This window comes from Eubalaena glacialis, chromosome 6, assembly GCF_028564815.1.
Source record: "Eubalaena glacialis isolate mEubGla1 chromosome 6, mEubGla1.1.hap2.+ XY, whole genome shotgun sequence".
NCBI classification, from domain to species: domain Eukaryota; kingdom Metazoa; phylum Chordata; class Mammalia; order Artiodactyla; family Balaenidae; genus Eubalaena; species Eubalaena glacialis.
This window is the reverse complement of record NC_083721.1, coordinates 48,372,541-48,393,295: the sequence shown is the minus strand read 5'-3', so window position 1 is coordinate 48,393,295 and position 20,755 is coordinate 48,372,541. Positions and strand designations below refer to the sequence as shown.

The window sequence follows — 20,755 nt, the reverse complement described above, 5'->3', positions numbered from 1 at the left end:
AATGAATGCTCCTTTTCTCTCTATTGTTCCCCAAATAAAAGCAAGGCCTCTGCCTCAATAAACTCAGCATCTTTCAGACCTGTAATCCATTCCAAATCCCAATCTCCATGTTGAACTGAGTTAAACATTAAAAAAAAAACCAAAAAACTTTTCTTCTATGAATGAGCTTTCCAACATGCTTAATCTCCTCCAAGACATCTGCTTTCTGATGAAACCCAGGAGCCTCCAACTCTTGAGTAGAACATTCACTGTGTGGTCTTAAAAGAGGCATATGCACGGATTCCTCTTGCAATATGCACTCCAAATTTGGATAAAACTTTCTTGGAGCTATTTGACATAATGTTCTAAAAAATGATCCAAGAGATGACACATTTTAAAGCTCTATACCTCATTTACTGAAACATGTCCAAGTATAAAATTCATACAAGGAAAAAAAAAATAGCATCATTTTTTTTCAAAGATTTGAGAATGACATTTAGAGTTGTCCTAATAATATAACTAGCCTTTGCTGCCATCTAGAGGTAAAAACTATGTAGTGACATCAAGAGTTATCAAGAAAACCAAAATTAACTTGCAGCCATCAATGGTGTAGAAACAATGGGAGCCCAATAACTTTCAGGCAGCTGACCCTACCAATGACCACCATTCCAAGCCATATTGTCTTCACCAACACATATCAGTATAGCTTATAAGAAACAAGCCCCATCAATATTGTGTTCCATATCAATTAGTTTACTGGACAGATTTCAGTTCTGAATAACCTGTGGTACTCATACCACATTCCTAGACAATCTGAGTCAGTAGATTTTGAGATGGGATCTGGGCATCGCAGTGTTTTAAAAGCCCCACAGGTGGTTCTGATGAGCATCTAGGACCACTGGGCCATGAAACCCTGGCCTCCCACAGTGTTGAACCTCCCACACCCAGGCAGGTCAGAGTTCCAGGTTAGAAAAGACCTTAAAGCTTACATCTAAATGAGCTTCAACTATGGCAGTGTTTATCAAAGTATGTCAGGCTGACCACCTGCATCAGATAAATCACCCTGAGAGTTTATTAAAGATGTGGATTCCTGGGTGCATTCATAGACAAATGAATTACAGTTTCTAGAGGTAAGGCCCAGGAATCTACAATTTAAGTAGGATCCCATCATAGGTTTTTGTGCACTAAAATAGGACAACCAGTCTAAATCCTGACAAAGTTAAAGGACATCACTGAAACCTATCTTGTAAAGGCTATTATTAATGCTGTGGTTACAAGATCAGCTGACTTGAATTATGATTTCAAGTGCAGCTGCTACTTATTCACGGTTTGCACAATACGCAGATGTTCATAGAAATGTCCTGATCTGTGAAGTATTTCCTTCCTTTTTTATGCCTTAATATAACTTAGTGTTGCTTTTTAAAATTGTATACTTATTTTAGAAAATGTGGAGAATATAGAAGATATAAGAAAAATAAAAAGCACTATTACTCCACTACCCAGAGTTAACCACTGATAGCACTGGTATATTTTCTCCTAGTATTTTTCTCTTCAAATATACATAGTTAAAGTATGTATATAGTTTTAAATCCTGCTTTTAACATTTCTGAATAAATACTTTCCTATATCTTGAAAAGCAAAATTGTTTAAAGATGGCATGATATTTTCATGTGATTACAGTGTAATTCATTTACTCTATCCTGACTGTTAGAGCCTTAAACTGTGTCCATTTTTCATTGTTATAAATAATGCTAAAACAAAGAGCCTTGCCTACATCTCTGATTATTTCCTGGCAGGAGAATAATATCAGAGTATCAGTATTTCATTTGCTATGTTTAGGATTAAGTATAAAAAAAAAAATGTCAGTAAGAACACTAAAGCCTAAAACGCTCCTAGTGCGTAGGCATGGAGAAGACTGTACCAAAAGAAAGCATATTCCCCATATAGTTTATCCTTTATTGAAGGACTCATATTTTTTAGCCAATTCTGTGTACTGTTTATTTGAAAATCTAAATATGATTGCTATAATAGTTAGGGGGGCATTTAAAATAAGTGAATGTTTACATAAAGAGACCAAGGGACTTTACTGTACTTTATCAGTACAATAAAAATGTGGAAACAAATTTCTATAGAATGAAAAACAATATAAGAAGGGTTTCCACAAGAACAGTATTAGAATCTATGATGAAAGCTACAATGCATTTTTAAAAGATTTCTATTTTTGAGCTCACAGCAAGGAAAGGATGATCCAACAAAAGAGGGGGAAATCATCATCATCATCATCATCACTGTAGATTATAATGGGAGAACTACAGTTAGCTGAGACCTTTTCCCATCTCTTTACCGACAAGTATTCTTATCCAAGAATATTTTTCCTAAATAAATGAAAATAAGAGTATATTTCTAAGCAAATATGAACTAAATCAAGTCTTTACTCTTTCACACTCTACAACCCACTTTCCCAGTCCAGATCATTCAACCTACCTGTGATTCCTCTCTCAACGCTCATAGGCTAACTGTGTACAAATATTAATACAATTCTACCTCTACAATGTGCCTCCCCTCAACCTAAGTCCTTACTATCCCCCTACTACACACACACTGTCTATAGAATCAGGCACAATTTTCCCTATCTAGCCCCAGTCTACATTCCCATTCTGCTTCTCAAATACAACCTAATTTAAAGTCATTCCATTTCTCAACTCTATCCAACTTCCTACCCCAGGGACATTGCCAAAAGTATTCCTTTACTCTGGAATGCTCTCCCATTCCTGCTGTTAAAACTCCTAATAGTCTTTGGAGGCCCAAGACAAATGTTACTTTCTCAGCGAAGCTCTCTTAGATCCCTCAGTTGAAATTAACCTTTCTCTGGCAATCTCATTACCCTTTGAGATGAATTTGGGACACTTCTCTTGTTTATCTCCCACTACGCTATGATTGCCAAAAAGCAAGAAACATAACCTATTTATCTTTGTATCTAACATTATCTACACTTGAGGGCCTTGCACACAGCACACACTTAACTCATGTTGGCAGAATTGTTTAACTGAATTTTCTTTCTTCAACCTGAGAGTCTGATGTGTCCCTAGAACCCAGTGTTTTCAAAGAAGCCAAAATCTCCAAGCTGACTCTATGTCCTGAACATGTCTGTTTCTCCACCAACTGTACCATTAACCACCTTCTGTTTTTCTGTTTAATTCAAGATCAAGGAGGTATGCAAGCAGAGAATCCCAACACGGATCCCTAAACCAAAATCTACAGGCATTGCTAAGCTTTCCCCTAAAGTTCTCCCAGGGCCTATGGATAAGACTGGCTGTGGGAAGCTACACATCATAAGGACTGTCACCTCTAATACTTTCCTCCACATGGGAGGGAAAAGGTAAGTCATGCAAATGTACTGCCTGGATACATTCACCTACAGAAATATCTGGAAAGCTGGAGTTACTAGTATGGAAGGACAAAGATGAAGGGCCGTCTCTCCAGGAAATGGTGAAACACCAAACAGACAGATGGTTCATTCACAGGTTGCTGGACCTGGTGAATATCATCCTGAAAGAGCAGGACATCTGCAATTACTTTAACTATGTACGTATATGCATATACACACAATCACAGGCCCAGACACACACCCCAAATCCTCCCAACTCCTCATCCTACTTGTAATCCAACCCAAAGTTGGACTATCATTAGCCTGGAATAGGACTGAATTCATTAGAACAGATCAAAAGTTTTCTGGTGAACCCAGAAGTAATTCATTCCACAGAACTTTGCCAAGAAGATGTGGTATCAAGGATTCCTAATCTGCTTCAAGAAAGTCAGATTATTTCCATCAAAATGGCACGACAGGGCTTCCTTGGTGGCGCAGTGGTTGAGAATCTGCCTGCCAATGCAGGGGACACGGGTTCGACCCCTGGTCTGGGAAGATCCCACATGCCGCGGAGCAACTAGGCCCGTGAGCCACAACTACTGAGCCTGCGCGTCTGGAGCCTGTGCTCCGCAACAAGAGAGGCCGCGATACTGAGAGGCCCGCACCGCGATGAAGAGTGGCCCCCACTCGCCGCAACTAGAGAAAGCCCTCGCACAGAAACGAAGACCCAACACAGCCAAAAATAAATTAAAAAAAAAAAAAAATGGCACGACAATTAAAATCATACTTTAAGTTCTAAAAATATGACTTCTTTATGACCAGGAGGAAAAAAACAAGTGGTACTTCTTAGTCACAAGGAAGAAAGGAACAACAAAAATGAGTAACAGCCGAACACGTCCTTTGTGTGGCCTACCTGATAACTGCTGGTGTAGTGTGCACATTTGGCTGCTGGCACTTAGTCTTCTGTCCCACTTTCCCTAGTAAGTTGCCCCTCCTGTATATACAGGCCATGGAATCTCATTGCTAGGCTTGTAAAGCAAACCATTTTAGATTGGTATCGTTGCTTTCTATAGTAATCAGGACATCTGAGAGTCAAAGGTCACTAATACTAAGATCTTTTAGGGAGATAGGAATCACTGTATTGGATGTTTAAAAAAAAAAAAAAGACAATTTATCATCTCAAAGGACATTCTTTAATCACATCTGAATCAACACTATTGAAAACTCAGTTGGTTCAAAAAAAAAGCTTGGGATCAGGAGACTCAAATTCCAATTCCACTTTTTCACTCATTTGACACTGAGCTTGGCATTCATTAGTCTAAGCCTTGAGTTTCTAGTATGTAAAACAGAAAAGCTGAATAATTCTTCAGGTCTCTTCCAGTTCTCATCATCCGTGAGTATGTCAACTACGAAAACTGAATTCAACCAGTCATCTACAAGGCGGGGCTCAGTTCCCTGGCAGTAAACTACAGTGGTTCTTTTCTTCACACTAAAAACTCACTGAATCAAGGGAAACATGTGTCTGTAATTTAGTGTGGATAGAGTAACACAATGATATTTTAAGACAAATAAGGCATTTCTGACATGGGAGACAGTTATATCTCACAAAGCTTCAGTCAGAAAAAATAAATACATTCTACGAAGAGCATACCCAAGGTTTTCTGTGATTTGGCACTAAGAACTGGATGCATGATCCTGCAAGAAATCCTGCTGGTTAAGGACAGTGCTTTAGCTGGCTGTCCTGGGATGGAGTCAGCAGAGCAGGAGCAAAGGAACTGCCATTCTTCACATTCATCCAGCCAGTCCCAACTCAATGCACTGATGTCACTATACAAATGTCCCTGGGACCCACTTCAATTTCAAGGAGGAGGACAAGGTGCTGGAAGCCTGGGTAGCATTGAGCTGTACAAGCCAAAGAGAGGGATGATGTGCAGTAGTCAGCAGGCAAGTGGCATAGGGAGAAGGTGAGGAGGTTGGGTGAATTAAAAACCCGAAGTGGAAAAGTCTAAGTTAAATGAAAGCTAAGAGAATAATGGAAGGAGTGGACTACAAAAAAAGATGATGACCCTCTGACATGAAAATAATACAAGAGAGACAGTTCAGAAGGAAGTGCAGGGCAGTAACAGGTGGATGCTGCAGTGCGAAAATGTGTAGGGGGCTTAGGGCTGTGCCTGACATTAGCAGGTAATATTCAGCGAACAGAGAATGAGTGAATGAGGGAGAGAAGGGCCATTCAGTCAAGACATAAGTGAGAAAAGGTGCTAAGAGATCGCACTGGTATATGATAGGGTCAGGAAAAGCAGATATGCTGGGTACCATTCAACACTGATAATTATGCTAATGCAAAGAAAAAACACTGAACCTCCTAAGGTGGAACCCAAATAGACTGAAGAAAACCATGAAACAAAACAGGAAAAACAAGCACCAACAGTACTCCTAGAAAAACTCAATACCCTGGGAATGTTTTACCTTGAAAATGAACACAAAATATATTTTACGTTAGAGATTTCAAACTTGTTTTCTGCTATGTTAAGAGACTCCCTAAAGTACATTTTCATGCCAAGCTGGCATAAGTTCAAGAGCAAGCAAGATAAGAAAGACAAGATATTGTACAAATAACTAAAAAAAGGATAGGAAAATAGCTACACTTCTATGGCAAGCAGCAGAAACCTATCTTTAAATGGTAATACAGTTCTAATCCCATTAAGACAAAAGTCTTTAAAATAACACAATCTATCCTAACAAAAACTATGCTTATTTTAAAGCAATATGTAGTGCAATAAAAATGCATAAACAACTTAGACCTGGGATAAGTTCAACAAAATGGTGTTTGACCTATAACACAACCAAAATATAAAGAATTCTGCCTCCTGAGCATAATCCTGTTTCTGCAGAACTGTGATTCCTCCAAAGATAAAAATAAAAGAAGCTATCCTAATAATTCTATAGTGATTTTATTGAGTCAAATTTTTAAAAGGAAGCAGATAAAAATCCAAGTGAACAAAAACACATTCAAATTGTAACAAAAATTTTAATTTTTGTATGATTTTGTATGCTGGAGTCTTTCCTCAGCTGTTCATTTATTTAGCTTCAATGATTTCTGAACTAATCTCCTTGCAACTTTTTAGAATAAAGTATCTGATTGTAACAGGAAAGTGACTGATCTCACACATAACTGACAATTCTGGACTGAGTAATGGAGTAACTGATGTAATGGAGTAATTCTCTCTGGGACGCATTTCAAATTCCTGCTTTTGAGGACATGTGACATAACACTTGGGGTCTGACACTGAGTCTGGGGCAGGGGTCTATAAATGTAAAGACCCCACAGGCCAAATTCAGCCCACTGTCTTTTTGTATGTCCTGCAAGTTAAGAATAGTTTTTACTTTTAAATAGAAAAAAAAAAAATCAAAAGAAGAATATTTTGTGAGATGTGAAAATTACATGAAATTCAAATTTCATTGTCTATAGATAAAGTTCTATTGGAACACAGCCACATTCATTTGTTTACATATTTATTATCTGATCATTTTTTATGCTACAATAGCAGAGTTGAGTAGCTGTGACACTGGCCAACAAAGCCTAAAATATTTACTACCTGGCCTTTTACAAAAAAAGTTTCCTGACGTCTGGTCTAGTGTAAACTAGACTAACAAGGAACTCAAAAGCTTAAGAAGAGCTGAATCAACTAATTTTTAAAAGCAATGCTAGCAATTTAAGAATGCAATTAAGAATTCTATGAAAGCTGATGAAAATGGGAAAACTATATTTCAAGCTGTTTGTGATATATTTAGTAAAATGTATACTTCTATGAATGCCCTAAAGTGTTCAACTAAAGAACATCAGATGAGAAAGGATTTGTGCCACAAAATAATGTAATGTGTTAATGTTGAATCTGAGGGGGAAATGGAACTATTTCTAGGCCTTCCAAATTCCTGGTATTTTCTAAGACAGCAGAGCTACTGTACATGTTATTTAGAGAAAGATGTGTAAATTTGTACCTTTAAACGTTCATAATTGTTGTCAAGAACCACTTGTTTAATCATTTGCAAGAATTATAGAAATTGTATACAGTAAAGTAAAACTTGGTCTTTGTTACACAGTCTTCAAGTACAGAACAAAAATGTTGCACCTATCCCTCTCCTCTTTCCTTCCTCTCACCTTTTAAAATTTATCCTACCCCTGTTTTTTGCCCTTAAGCATCTGTCTTAAAAGAATATCACTTGCATTTTGATTGAACCACATCAATGTATAAATCCCATAAACAGATTATGTTTTTCCCTCTAACACCATTACAGTGTCTAAAAGAGAGCCAAGCATGAGAGTTCAATAAATGACTTTGAAAACAACATGCTCTGAAGTTGATCCTCTGTTGTATGTTATCAACATCTACTGTAAATATTCCAAGTCTGAATTTTATATGTAGAGGCAATGCTTTACAACATCTACTATGCATGGCTGCCTATAGATGTGAAAAAGGAAAATCTGGTGTGAGAAAAGGAAAAAAAAACCCAAAAACTTAAGTTATTCAGGTTTAAAAAATCCAAGGTGTCCCCCAACTTCACCGTTTCCAGAAGGAATTCAGCATAGATAAAGCGATGTGATTTTTAAGGATAAAATGATATTACAACAAAAATATTTACAATGCTTACGTCAGCAATCTCAAACAAAATGAACCATCACACTGATTCTAGGTGACAAAAGCTGTCACCAGTAGGAATTATCAGCTCATTTACAAAGCAAAAGTCTGCTGTCCTTTCAAATATATAATTTCAAAACTAAACCCAAATATGGTTAGAATAAAATGATAGTAGACACAGTTATAAAACACAGACTTCTAATGTATTTTTAGAAAGAGAAAAGCAACATCTGCCAAGTCCGTCAAAAGCCTAAGCAGGATTTTGACAACTCTTCCAGTGGACCAAGTTTCTTTAGACGCAGAGGTCCTATGTTAAAGTCTCCAAGATGTGACTGTGAAATATTAACAATTAACTACTTAATGAACAAATCCTTAATGAGTGCCTTCTAAGTACCCAGATACTACTATAGGCCCTGAGGATACGGCAAAGAACAACATAAACAAATCTCTGCTCACATGGTGCTTACATAATAGTGTGCGAAGACTGTAATAATTTAATAAGGAAAATAATAGTTGGTGATAAGTGCTCTGATGAGAATTACTGTAACATGATAATGTAAGTAGATAGCTACTCTACACTTGCTGAACAGGAACTCAGGTGTGTTTGAACTTAGGTCTTAATGTCAAGAAAAGGCCAACCATTCAAAATTCAGAAGGACAGCCCAGAAAGGAAAAGGAACAGCTATTGCAAAGGGCTAAGACAGAATGAGCTTGGCCTGTTGAGGCACCCAATGAAGGCTGGTGTGGCTGGGACAGCATAAACTAGAGGGGAGTCAGTACGTTCCAGCAGATACCAACCATGGTAAGCAATCTAGGTTTCATTCTGTGTGTTGGAGGGAAGCCAGTGACAGGTTTAAGCAGGAATGTGATCTGATCGATCAATTTGTCTGCTGACTGAAGAACAGAGGAACAAGATGGAAATTGGGAGCCCTGTTAGAAGTTTACTGCAGAGGTGTGGGCAAGTGAGGATGGCAGCATGTACTCCGATGGCGTAAACAAACAAACAAACAAGCAAAAAAAAAAAAAAAGGAAAAAAGATTCAGGATATGTTTTGGAGGCAGAGACAAGACTTGATAGATCAGATGTAAAGGGTGAAGGAAGTAAATAAATGAATAAATCAGAATATGCCTAGGCCTTTGTGAAATTGGGCAGTTGGTGATTTAATTTACTGAGATAGGGAAGTCTGGAGAAAAAGCAGATTTGGGGAAAAATTCAGGAGTTGGGCCTCATTTTACATTTGACATTCCATCAAATATGTATAGACGTCAAGAAGACAGACAGGTATGTGAGCCTTGAGCTCTAGGACCAAGTATGAGTTCCTGGGAAGAGACTGTTCTCAAAGCCCAATGGTACAACCTGCTTATTGTATCTCAGAGTAATCAGCGTTCTTTAGAAGAGTACAGTTTGGGAGACTAAGAGTTAATAGACAATTTGATAACAATGATGTATCTAAACAAAAGGTTTATAAACTATGAACCTCTTTAAACTGATAAAGGATTATTATTTTAGAGATGAGATTCTTATCATTGATAATTAAAATAATTAACTTTGAGAAATTTAAGTGCACAGACTGGTTTCTGACTGCCTGTCTATGAATCTCAGACTCTCTACCTACCAACTGAATAACACTGGGCAAATCACTTAACCACTTAGTGCCTCAATTTCCTCATCTAAAAATGGAGATAACTGTACCTACATCATGGTATACTTATGAAGATTAAATGAACCAGTACATGTAAAGCAATCAAAAAAGTATCTGGCACAGAGTGACCACTTAACAAATGCAAATTAGTATTGTTACCTGCAATTCCCCTGCACTGCACACAGAAGTGTCTTCACACTTCAGTTTTCTAGTTAGATGCTTGGTAAGAGACGGCATCAAAGATTCAGAATAAGCTAGGGGAGCATATGAAAAACCCTCCTCAAAAGAAATGGAGGCGAAGAGTTTTGAAGATTGCTAAAAACATCCTCTTTAAAAGTAAGCTATAGGGACTTCCCTGGTGGCACAGTGTTTAAGAATCCGCCTGCCAATGCAGGGGATACGGGAAGATCCCACATGCCGCGGAGCAACTAAGCCCGTGAGCTGCAACTACTGAGCCTGTGCTCTAGAGCCCATGAGCCACAACTACTGAAGCCCGCGCGCCTAGAGCCCATGCTCCGCAGCAAGAGAAGCCACCACAATGAGAAGCCTGCGCACCACAACGAAGATTAGCCCCTACTCACCGCATAGAGAAAGCCCATGTGCAGCAACGAAGACCCAAAGCAGCCAAAAATAAATAAATAAAATAAATAAATTTATATAAAAAAAAAGTAAGCTATATACGTGCCGGTAATTCCTAAATTCGTTATCTCCAGCTCCAACCCTGGAGCTCCAGATTCATATACCCAGCTGCCTACTGGACGCTTGACTTGGTAATTTAATAGGCATATTATTGGAATAAAAAGGGAAAACAATCGGTGTTCTCTTTAGCAAGTGAATGACCAATTGACCACTTCCAAGAGCAGAAACTCTCGGCTCTGCTCCATAAGTCACAAAAACCATGACGTGAATAAACATTCAGCTTCACACTGAGAAAGTGCCCAGTTTGGTCAACTACATGAAATCTCAGGCATTGCACCTGGTGCATTAGCACTAATGTTTTGCAATTATGATTCTACTGCATATATTGTTTACTACAATACATGCAGTATTATATATTATTATCAAATAATTTCTTAAAGTAGGCAGGGAATAAGGAAATAAGTGAAATGAAGTGAAACGAAATATTAGATATCATTAGATGATTCCTAGGCTCTGTTGCCGGAGGCATACTGTGCTGTACACACCTCAGCAGAGGCAATTCTCAGTTGTCTTACCCTGGGCCATGACTCCAATCACCACCAATGATGATACCAACAGGGTGACCAGACACCTCAAGTGGACTGCCCCAGCAAAATTCTAAGAGCATGGCCTTCCACTCTCAAAAGTGTCTAGATTGGATGAGAAATTATATATCTACCTGTGTATACTATCACCAAAAGTCCTGTAAAATGCATTCACTCATTCAGTTAATATCTACCAAACACCAGCTAAGTGCCAGGTACCATGTTGGGCTCCAGTACAATGCAGGATTCTAATACAGGCATACCTCGGAGATATTTAGGTTCGGTTCCAGACCACAATAAAGTGAGTATCACAATAAAGCAAGTCATGAATTTTTTGGTTTCCCAGTGCATATGAAAGTTATGTTTCACTATACTGTACTCTATTAATTGTGCAATAGCATTACATATAAAAAGAGTACATACCTTACTTAAAAAATAATTTATTGCTAAAAAATGCTAACCAATGCAGGGTCACCACAAACCTTCAATTGTTTAAAAAAAAAAATGCAGTATCGGCAAAGCACAATAAAGTGAAGTGCAATAAAATAAGGAATGCCTGTAGAAAAACGACAGGTTTTGAAAAGCCATAAGATGTATGCAAAAAGGGTCATATGTAGATCGAGAGCTTTAGTAAGGGTCTCTGAGTTACATACCTCATCTAAGAAGTCATGAAAACCACAAAAACATAGTTCAATTCCTTGACAATACATAGACAGCTGGATAAATATCATACACAGTGTGTGTCGGTGTTTGGGCATCCATGTTTGTACAGTTTGCTCTTAGAAAACGTGCACAAGAATTCATAACCACAGATGTTAAGCCTTTGTTGTAGATAGATATAGACTGTTGAATAAATGACTAAATGCTCCATCACCTCGCCACCATAAGCACAAACTGGAAACAGGTGATAAGTAAAGATGTTTACTTTTATAGGCAAGTAGCGTAACACACAACAGGAGTAAAGGCATTACTACAACTATCTTTCCTTTCTCTGACTTAAGGCACTATTTCTCCTCTGACTTTCAAAACAATATATAATTCACATATTTTAGGCTGATCTTTCTCTATTAATATAGGTAGGATCAGAAAACCTGAATTGGTGCAGCTGTGATTTCTTCTGAATTAGAAACATTATTCAGATTATTTAAACAAATCACTGGTAAATAATCAATCAAGCAGATCTCAAGGAAGCTTATACACTCACCTATCTTCAAAGCAGTTAACAAAGCAAAGGCCCTTGATAAATTTAATGTTAGCAAATTTCAAAGCTAAATCTTACAGCTAGAAGGAACCTAAGAAGTGGGGTGATCCTAGGGACTCCAACATATCTTGATGGGAATCCTGGCAACTTAGATGAAAGAGGCTGTAGCACCTTACAGTTCTAACTAGATTCAAAGTTTAAAACTCTTGGTTGGTAAAACCCTTAAAAAGATGATCTCTAAGGATCCCTCACTTCACAGACTATGACACTGAGGACCAGAGAAGCCACACAGTAATAGTGGGAAAAGTGTGACTTTGAAAGTCAGGTGCTCTTGACCTCTTCCCAGATCTCTCCCTTGCTGTGTGTTCCTAAGAACAATTAACTTTTCTGCTTCTCATTTAAATATGAAGGTAACGCTTACCTTTTAGGTATGTTATGAAGATTAAATTAAAACGCTTACCCTTTAAGAATGTTATGAAGATTAAACGGATTCATATTTATGAAAACATCTGGCACACAGTAGATACTCAATACATGTTAATTTCTTTGTTTCCAAAGGGTGACTAACTTGAGAGACATAGCTGGTGAGGGCAAGAAACAGGACTAGAACAAAGAATTAAGATCCCCTTCACCACTCCAAAAAATTGACTGTTTTTTAATTGGCGTTTATCCTTGAATCATACCATAAAATACAGTTTTTAACACCTCAGTTATGGGGGGCAGGGGCTATTAAAGGAAACGTGAAATACCACAGCCTGCAAAAAAAGGTATTTGTGCCTTCAAGCACAAGCATACGTTTGCTAAAAACAAAGCCTCAAAAGAGTCAGGAAGTTTAATCAATGAAGTTTTATACTGGCAACCTTTTTAAAAATGCCATTTGCTCTGTTTGTATCTGAAGCCTGCCCTTCTGGAAACAATGCTGTAGTAGAGCATGGAAACAATGTTCTTTGTTTTCAATGGCTATTTCTCAACTCACATTTCAATATTAATGATTGCAGCAAATATGTATCAACTGTCAATCATGTGCAGGGTCCTGTGGACTCTACAGACATGAATCAGGCTTTGGTTTTACCCTAAAAAAATCTTAGAATCTAGTAAAGAGAGGCAGACTCTGAAGAATGATTTTAAAAAAACAATTGTATATTAAGCCATGAGACTTGAAAAGTTCAAGGCCAGCCTGTGGTGAGGAGTTATTTAACGCTATCTACTCAAGGATAAAATATTCACTGCATTGGCAGCAGGTACACGTAGCATAATAAACATTGTCTGAACTGTGTTAACTGAATTCTACTCTCGTTTCTGAGTAGCTATGTGAACTAGTCATGTTATTTGATATCTTTAGGTTTCATGTTCCTCATCTGTCAAATGGGTGAGTCCAAGCAGATCTCCAAGTCTCCTTCAGGCTCTAAAAGTCCAAACGATATGATGATGATATGATGCTGCTGCTGCTGCTAACGATAGCAAGAAGAACTAAAGCTTTTATTTACTGCTCACATATTATGTACCAAGCACTGTGCTAAAGTGCATCGTTTGTATTATCTTCACGACAATCTTATGAAATTGGCATTATTACGCTTATTTTACAGATGAGGAAAAGGAAGCTAAACAGTATTAAAAGGCTGGAGTCGCGATTTGAACAGAAGCAGTCTGAACCTAACCCAGGAGTTAACCCTTAACCGCTACGCCCAAACTCCCTGTCTCCGCGAAAACTGTCTTATCCGTTAAGAAATAAGGACAAACAAAAAACAGCTTGGAAAAGGGTCCTTCCTGACTAGAGGGCAGGTATGAGTTACTGTCACACTTGTCTGTTTCACGTGTTAGTATATCTCTTGCTTCACTTGCTCCGCGACGCTCGCGTGCCCCCAAGGCGGTGTGCACCACCGCGGGGCAGAGCGCGGCGACCGCCAGAGGCAGCGCCGGCCCGGGCTGAGGCGCACGGAAGGCTGGGGGGTGGGGGAGGCCCCACAAAAGCGCGGGCAGAGTGGGTACCTGGGCTGCTGGCTGCTCCTGCCGGCTGGTTCTCCCACCACTCGTCTCCAAGATCATCTGCCATCTCCACGCGGGACTCGACGTGGGCCGACTACCAGGGAGGAGCGGGCGCTGGCCTGAACTCACGCTGCTTCAGAGCCGGGCTGCCGGCGTCGCAGCACGCTGAGCCTCTCCTCAGACACTGTCGCCTCCGCCCCGCGGCGATGACGTCATAACCTCGGCCCCGCCTCCCCGGCAGCCGCGTCCAACTGTTCGCAGTTTCTACACCAGTGAGGATGGGCAGGATCAGTCTGGAGCCTTAAAGTAAACCCCCACAAAAGCCGAAAGAAAGGAAGACACGTAAGCAGAAAAAGCGTATCATTTTTTTAAGTGCTGCCTTTAAAACTTTTTGTTTAGGTTTTATTTTTGCCGAATAGATATTGTCGAAAGTGGGAGACGGAATGCTAAGACAATTTTCCTCTGTTCAGTTTCAAAGGCCTTGAGTCGCGGGAGAAGACCATTGCACGTGGGTGTGTTTTCGTCTATGTGTTAAGTGTTTGGGCGGCGGTTTGTTTTTACAGTTTGCTCTTTAAAAAAACGTGCACAAGTCATGACCTTGAATTTTGGACCTTTCTTGTAGATGAGGGTACTGCTTTTTTTATACGATATGAGGAAAGCGAATGTTGACCGGTCCAGAAGGGCTTGCCAACGGACAGACCCGAGAAGTACGGAGAGTTTATAGTCAACTTCCCCGCACTCTGTTCGATTGCGCCCCCCGCCCCCAACCCGGTTTTGTGAAACAAGGGAAGAAGAAGGGAGCCCGTTGCTGCCCAAGTATAGGTAAGAGACCTACGGTGCTTGTCTCACTCCCTCAAGTGGCAGAGATGGGCAGGGAAAACCCGCTGGGCGCCGAGTGCTGGGGCCAGCTGTAAACTAAGTGCGGACGATACTTTCAGGAGAGTCATGAGGTGAAAAGCATACGAAAATGCATTAAATACACGTGATGTGCCTGTCACTGTAATTGGAATACTGGTTTAAAGATGAGTAGGATACGATCCCGCCTTCCAGATTTCACCAACTCAAGTAGAGGAGCTACAACTTGTAAGGATGAAGGTCTAAACTAATGATGAGGATACATTCTCAGAAACAACCGGGACTCTTAATCTGGTGAGGATAGGATTAGCCAAATGTAAAAATCATCCAAAACCCACCCAACTAATAGGTGGCTTATAAATGAATTGCTGATTAGACTTTATCAGTGTGTCCTAAACGCCCTAAAAGGGAAGATATTAGCTATATAAATATGCCAAATGTAAAATAATCTGTAATCATCGAAAGTAATGTGTCTTTCATGAGGAAATGGAGATGGCAGAAATTATGGTGGTTGATTGAAAAGTTAGATAAGAAATACCAATGTGGAGGAGGAAGTGCCATGACCAATAAGCATATGAAAAGATGTTCTGTCTCATTATTAATCTGAGAAATACAAAAAAGACTACAATGAGATACTGTTTTTCATTCAGTAAATTGACAAAATTAAGAAGTCTGGCAGTACCAAATTCTGGAGAATATGTGTGTCAGTGGGAACTCTTAAACATTATTGCTGTGAGTGTAAATTGGTATAACCACTTAGAAAAGCAATATGGCAAAATCTTGTAAAAGTCAACATACAAACCTTATGATCCAGCTATTTCCACTCCTAACTATATACATTTGGGAGACTCTTGCATATGTGTACCAGGAAATTATAAAAGAATATTCACAGCAGCACTGTTAATAATAGCAAAAATGTGGAAACAACCCAAATGTTTTATATAGGAAAATGGATAACTAAATTACAATATAACCACACAATTAAACAGAGTAAATGAATGAACATACATAATAACATGGATATACTTTGGAAATATAATGGTTAATTTAAAAAAGCCAAGTCTCAGATACCATTTCGTAAAGTTCAGATACAAAGAAAACTAAAAAAATTTCGGGCAAAAAAATTCATATATGATTTTAAGGTAAGAGACTGGTAAGCACGAAATTCAGGATGGGGGAATTCCCTGGTGGTCCAGTGATTAGGTCTCCATGCTCTCACCGCCGAGGGCCCAGGTTCAACCCCGGTCGGGGAACTAGAGTCTCACAAGCCTCACAGTGGTGAGGCAAAAAAAAAAAAGAAAAGAATGTGGATTGGTGGGGGAGGGGAGTGGTCAGGGAGATGGGATTAGGAAGAACAAAGGTAAATGTAAATTATTGGCAAAGTTCTAATTCAGGTAGAGTGGATGTGCATTTAAGTATTATGCTTTATAACTTATAGGTATGTTACATATATTTTTGTGGTATCAAATAACACGTTATTTGTATAATTTAAAATATAAGAGAAAAGATCCACTTACACAAAAGAGAAATTTTCATTAAAGTTAAGTGCTATTCATTAAGAACTCATTAAGAATTCCAAATAATGACCCTTTCTCTCAAATGACATTCAAAGCTGCCAGACAGTCTTACTACTTTCCCATGTGAGTTCACTTTCCCACTGTCCCTGATCTTATCCCAGGATCAGTCTTCCTATTGGCCCTGGATTCCAACCACCTCAGATGCCGGTCACAAGTCCCCAGTTGTCACCTATGCTTCTGACCTACCAGCTATAAATCAGAGGTTCTCATGGACTCCCTCCTTGGGTTCAGTCATTTACTAGAATAGTTTATAGAACTCAGAGAAATACTTATATTTACCAGTTTATTATATAAAGAATACAGATGAACAGCAAGATGAAGAGATGCATAAAGTAAGGTACAGAAGGGTCCCAATCACAGGAACTTCTGTTTCCATGGAGTTGGAGTGTGGCATTCCTGGCATATGGATCTGTTCACCAACCTGGAAGCTCTCTGAACCCTATACTTTTGGAATTTTTGTGGAGGCTTCATTATGTAGGCATGATTCATCATTATCTGTCTCCAGCCCCTCTGCCCTTCTTGGAGGATGGGGAGTGGGGCTGAAAGTTCCAAGCTTTTAATCATGGCTTGGTCTTTCTGGTGACCAGCCCCTATCCAGGAGCCCACCAAGTGACACCTTATTAGAAAAAAATACTCCTACCACTCAGGAAATTCCAAGGAATTTAGGAGTTCTGTGTCAGGAACCAGGGGGCAGAGACAATGCCCTTTTAATCATACTGTCCTCTTCTTCCATTATGACTTTGAAGCAATACTCTTGATGCCCTGCTCCATTTTCCATTGGCCCATATCTGAGCTTCTTTGTAGCTGTGGTAGACTATTTCCATCATGCTGACAACTTCCCTCCCTGAGCATCCCTACCGTCTGCTTCTCTGGCACCATGGGAGCTTGCTCAGCCCAAGAATCAATGCAGTTAATGCTCCCAAGGGCAACCCTCAACCAAAAGGGAACAGGTGTTAGTAGATAATGCTCCAGATTCTCTGTCCTTTGGTGGCACAATTCTGAAATATGTTTCACACAGTTTTTTAAAGGGTCCCCAGATGGACACTTTATTGCCTTTTCTGTTTTTCATGTCTCCTTTCCCCAGTCTCTCACTTGTGCTTCCTGAGATCACCTCCCAAATAGTATACCTGCACCCAAGTCCTAGTCTCAGGGTCTGCTTTAGAAGCAACCTAAATTAAGACAGTTGGTATTGGAAATACCCTAGAAAGCAGACCCTCAAGACAAAACTTGGGAATCAATTTACTCACTGATCAGATGGTAACAAGGACATAATTGGTAGTGGTAAGAAGAATGGTAAAAACTTCTGGTGTACTGTAGCATCACAATAACTAAAACACAATCACTCACCTGTGGTAGATTAGAATGACGTACAGGTGGAAGGGGAAATGCTGGCTTGTGCAATAGCTTTAACACTTGAAAGATATGGGGCAGTTGTAATTTTAAAGATTGTGGAGTTGGCTGGTTGTTATCAATTCCGAACATGCTGAGAAAACCAGAAGTCCTTCCTAGCAGTGCTGAAAAGAGGCCCTTCTGCAACCAGAGACCATACTGTGCTATAAATTCAGGTCAGAATTTGATCAAAAGGGTAGCAGAGCTACAAAGAGATTGACTGCACAGACTGATAATGTTACCTATGGTCAAGTCAAGTCCTCAAAGGGAAGGAGAGAGACTCTGAGACTGAGATGGAGACATTTGGGTAGATGTCCTTGAGGTTCCTGAACTCCCAGATTCTTGAGCCTTCTGGGCTGACAGAACTGGCCCTTTCTCCCTTGCTGGAGGAAAATAGCCTCTTATTACCTGGAGACCATTCAAGGCCTCACTGTAGTCAGTTGCCTCACAAGATGATGTTTGAGCCCTCACCTCCTCTCATTGCTTCTTCACCAATAACTAGAGTTAGTTCTCAGCATAGACAGAGTAGAAAGTACAGCCCCTACTATAGGAGAAAATTACTTATTTACAAGAAAGACTACAGGTATATATATATATGTATATATGTGTTTGTATGTATATATACACATATATATGTATGTGTGTGTATGTGTGTGTGTGTGTATATATATGTACATATATATATATATATATATATATATATATATATATATATATATATCAACAGGAACCACAAATTTCTTCAGGTAATGGATCTTGAGAGTATTGGACCAGCAGTGTGTAAAGCTGGGTAGGAGAGAGGTTATTGATATGGAGACAGTCCCCAGTGGCTGATGATTTAATGTCCTGTGAAGTCCTAACATCCTGTGAGGATGGCATCTTAAAGCTTAGACACAATGGTAACCTATAGTAAATGAGATGGAGACATCGGGACTGCCTTGGCAGATTATTAAGGAAAGGGTCAGGAGACTCAGTGGTAGACTTTAGAATGGATTTATTATGTGAGACCAGAGAACCTACCAGCTGACTCTCTTCCCTGGGAGGGCCCAGAGGACAATTCTTTCACCATAAGATTGCAGTAGTGTGTGGGCACTGACTTAGTTGAGAGACTCTATGGTGACTGTCCTGTGTAGGCCAGAGGTGACAGTAGGAGATGCCCGAGTGTTCGTGAGTATGATAGAATTCCAGAATAGTGAAAGCAGTTGGCAGCGCTGAACCATCAGAAGCAAAGTGAATTTAATCAGTGGTCAGGGATCCTTGAAATGTAGGGGATCTGTGGTGTTCCACAGACTATGAGTTCCTAGGGGCAAGATAGAAAGTTAATGAGGGTATTGATTGACTTATATAGCAACAACAACAAAATCGAGAGCTGGTAAGCAGAAGGCAGATTTTTAACTGCCAAAATGGAAAAGCATGATCTTTGGACATGTTTCCAGATATGAGCCAATTCTCAAACTCAAGAATCCATTGATTAAAGGGAATCTGGATCCCCCTGAGGAAGTTCTCTGCAACACAACCAGTATATACAATATGTACTCATACCTTTTCCAAAGGAAACTATGGCCATTTTTCAGAGTAATTGTCCACTGGAGACATGGGAAATACCCAGCTTTTTCAGGGGCTGTTGGATACAGGGTAACTACATTGACACAGGGAATCCAAACTGCCACCATAACCCCCTGTTAGAGTGGGGCATACAGGGGCCAGGTGACACAGTCCTGGCCTAAATCTGTTTCATGGTGGCTTCAATGGGTTCATCAACTTATGGTCATATCTCCAGTTGCTGAGTGCATAGTTGAGATGGATGTACTTAGCAGCTGGTAGGACCATCACATTGATCCTCTGACCAATAAAGTAAGAATCTTTAGGGTAGGAAGGGTCATGTGGAAGCCCCTGAAAGTGCCTTCCCTTTCCCCAGTCCTTTCAAAGATAGTAAATTAGAAGCACTATCTCATTCTAGTGAAGTTGCAGAGATTAATGCCAACCTAAAACACTTAAAGGCTGCAGGGGGTTTGGTTTACTAGTATGGTCCTCCAAAGCCAGATGGACCATGGCAAATGATGGTGGACTGCTGTAAATTTAATCACATGGTATCTTCAAGCATAGGGGATGTACCAGGTGTTATATCTTTGGTTGAACCAATCAACACAGCCTCTAGCACTTGCTTTGGCAAATGTGTTGTATTCGATTCCTATCAGGAAAAAATATCAAAAGCAGTTTGCATTCACTTTGGAAAAATTGAGTTCATATTCACTCAAAGTTGTGAATATTTTCCTATGAACACTCTCAAGGCTGGTTAACTCTCCTTATCTTTGTCATAATATAGTTCATAAGGACTATGATTATTTGAACTCTTCCTCAAAACATCACTTTAATCCATTTTATTGGTGATATAGTATTAATTGGATCTGGGGAGCAGGAAATGGCCAGTACTGTGGATGCCCTCGGAAAATACATACATGCCAAAGTGTGAGAGATAAATCATAAATATTCAGGGCCCTGCAACATTGATCACATTTTTAGAAGTCTGGATATATGAGGCATGCCTGGTATCCCCTTCAAGGGAAAGGAAAAGTTATTGCATCTTTCATCTCCTACCACCTACTACCTATGCAAGAAATAGAAAACAGTATTTGGTGCACCTGTTTAGATTTTACAGCTAGCCTATGCCACACTTGGAAATACTGCTCTCACTTATCAGTTGAGTCAAAAGGCTGCCAGTTTTGAGTAGGGTCAAAAGAAGAGAAGCCTTGGCAGTGGGTCCAGGCTGTGTGTGACACAAGCTGCTCTCCCCCTTAGTTCATAATGACGTGGCAGATTCCAAGGTGCTAGGTGAGAGTTGATGATGCTGTGTGGAGTCTGGCAGGACCTGAAAGGAGAATCACAGCACAAACTC

At 39.6% G+C, this 20,755-nt stretch overlaps 2 protein-coding genes across 3 annotated transcripts in view; one reads left to right on the top strand and one right to left on the bottom strand.

The window, feature by feature from the left end:
• Positions 1 to 3,362, top strand: part of FILIP1L (filamin A interacting protein 1 like) — a 45,826-nt gene extending 42,464 nt beyond the window's left edge. Inside the window, exon 3 of the mRNA XM_061193017.1 lies at positions 3,183 to 3,362. Within this exon, the coding sequence (XP_061049000.1) occupies positions 3,183 to 3,362 (180 nt within the window). The remainder of the gene's footprint in view (positions 1 to 3,182) is intronic.
• Positions 1 to 14,210, bottom strand: part of CMSS1 (cms1 ribosomal small subunit homolog) — a 391,308-nt gene extending 377,098 nt beyond the window's left edge. For both annotated transcript variants that reach the window (XM_061193018.1, XM_061193019.1), the window contains exon 1: positions 14,042 to 14,210. In XM_061193018.1, the coding sequence (XP_061049001.1) occupies positions 14,042 to 14,105 (64 nt within the window). In that variant the 5' untranslated portion in view covers positions 14,106 to 14,210. The remainder of the gene's footprint in view (positions 1 to 14,041) is intronic.
• Positions 14,211 to 20,755: the final 6,545 nt, after the last annotated feature.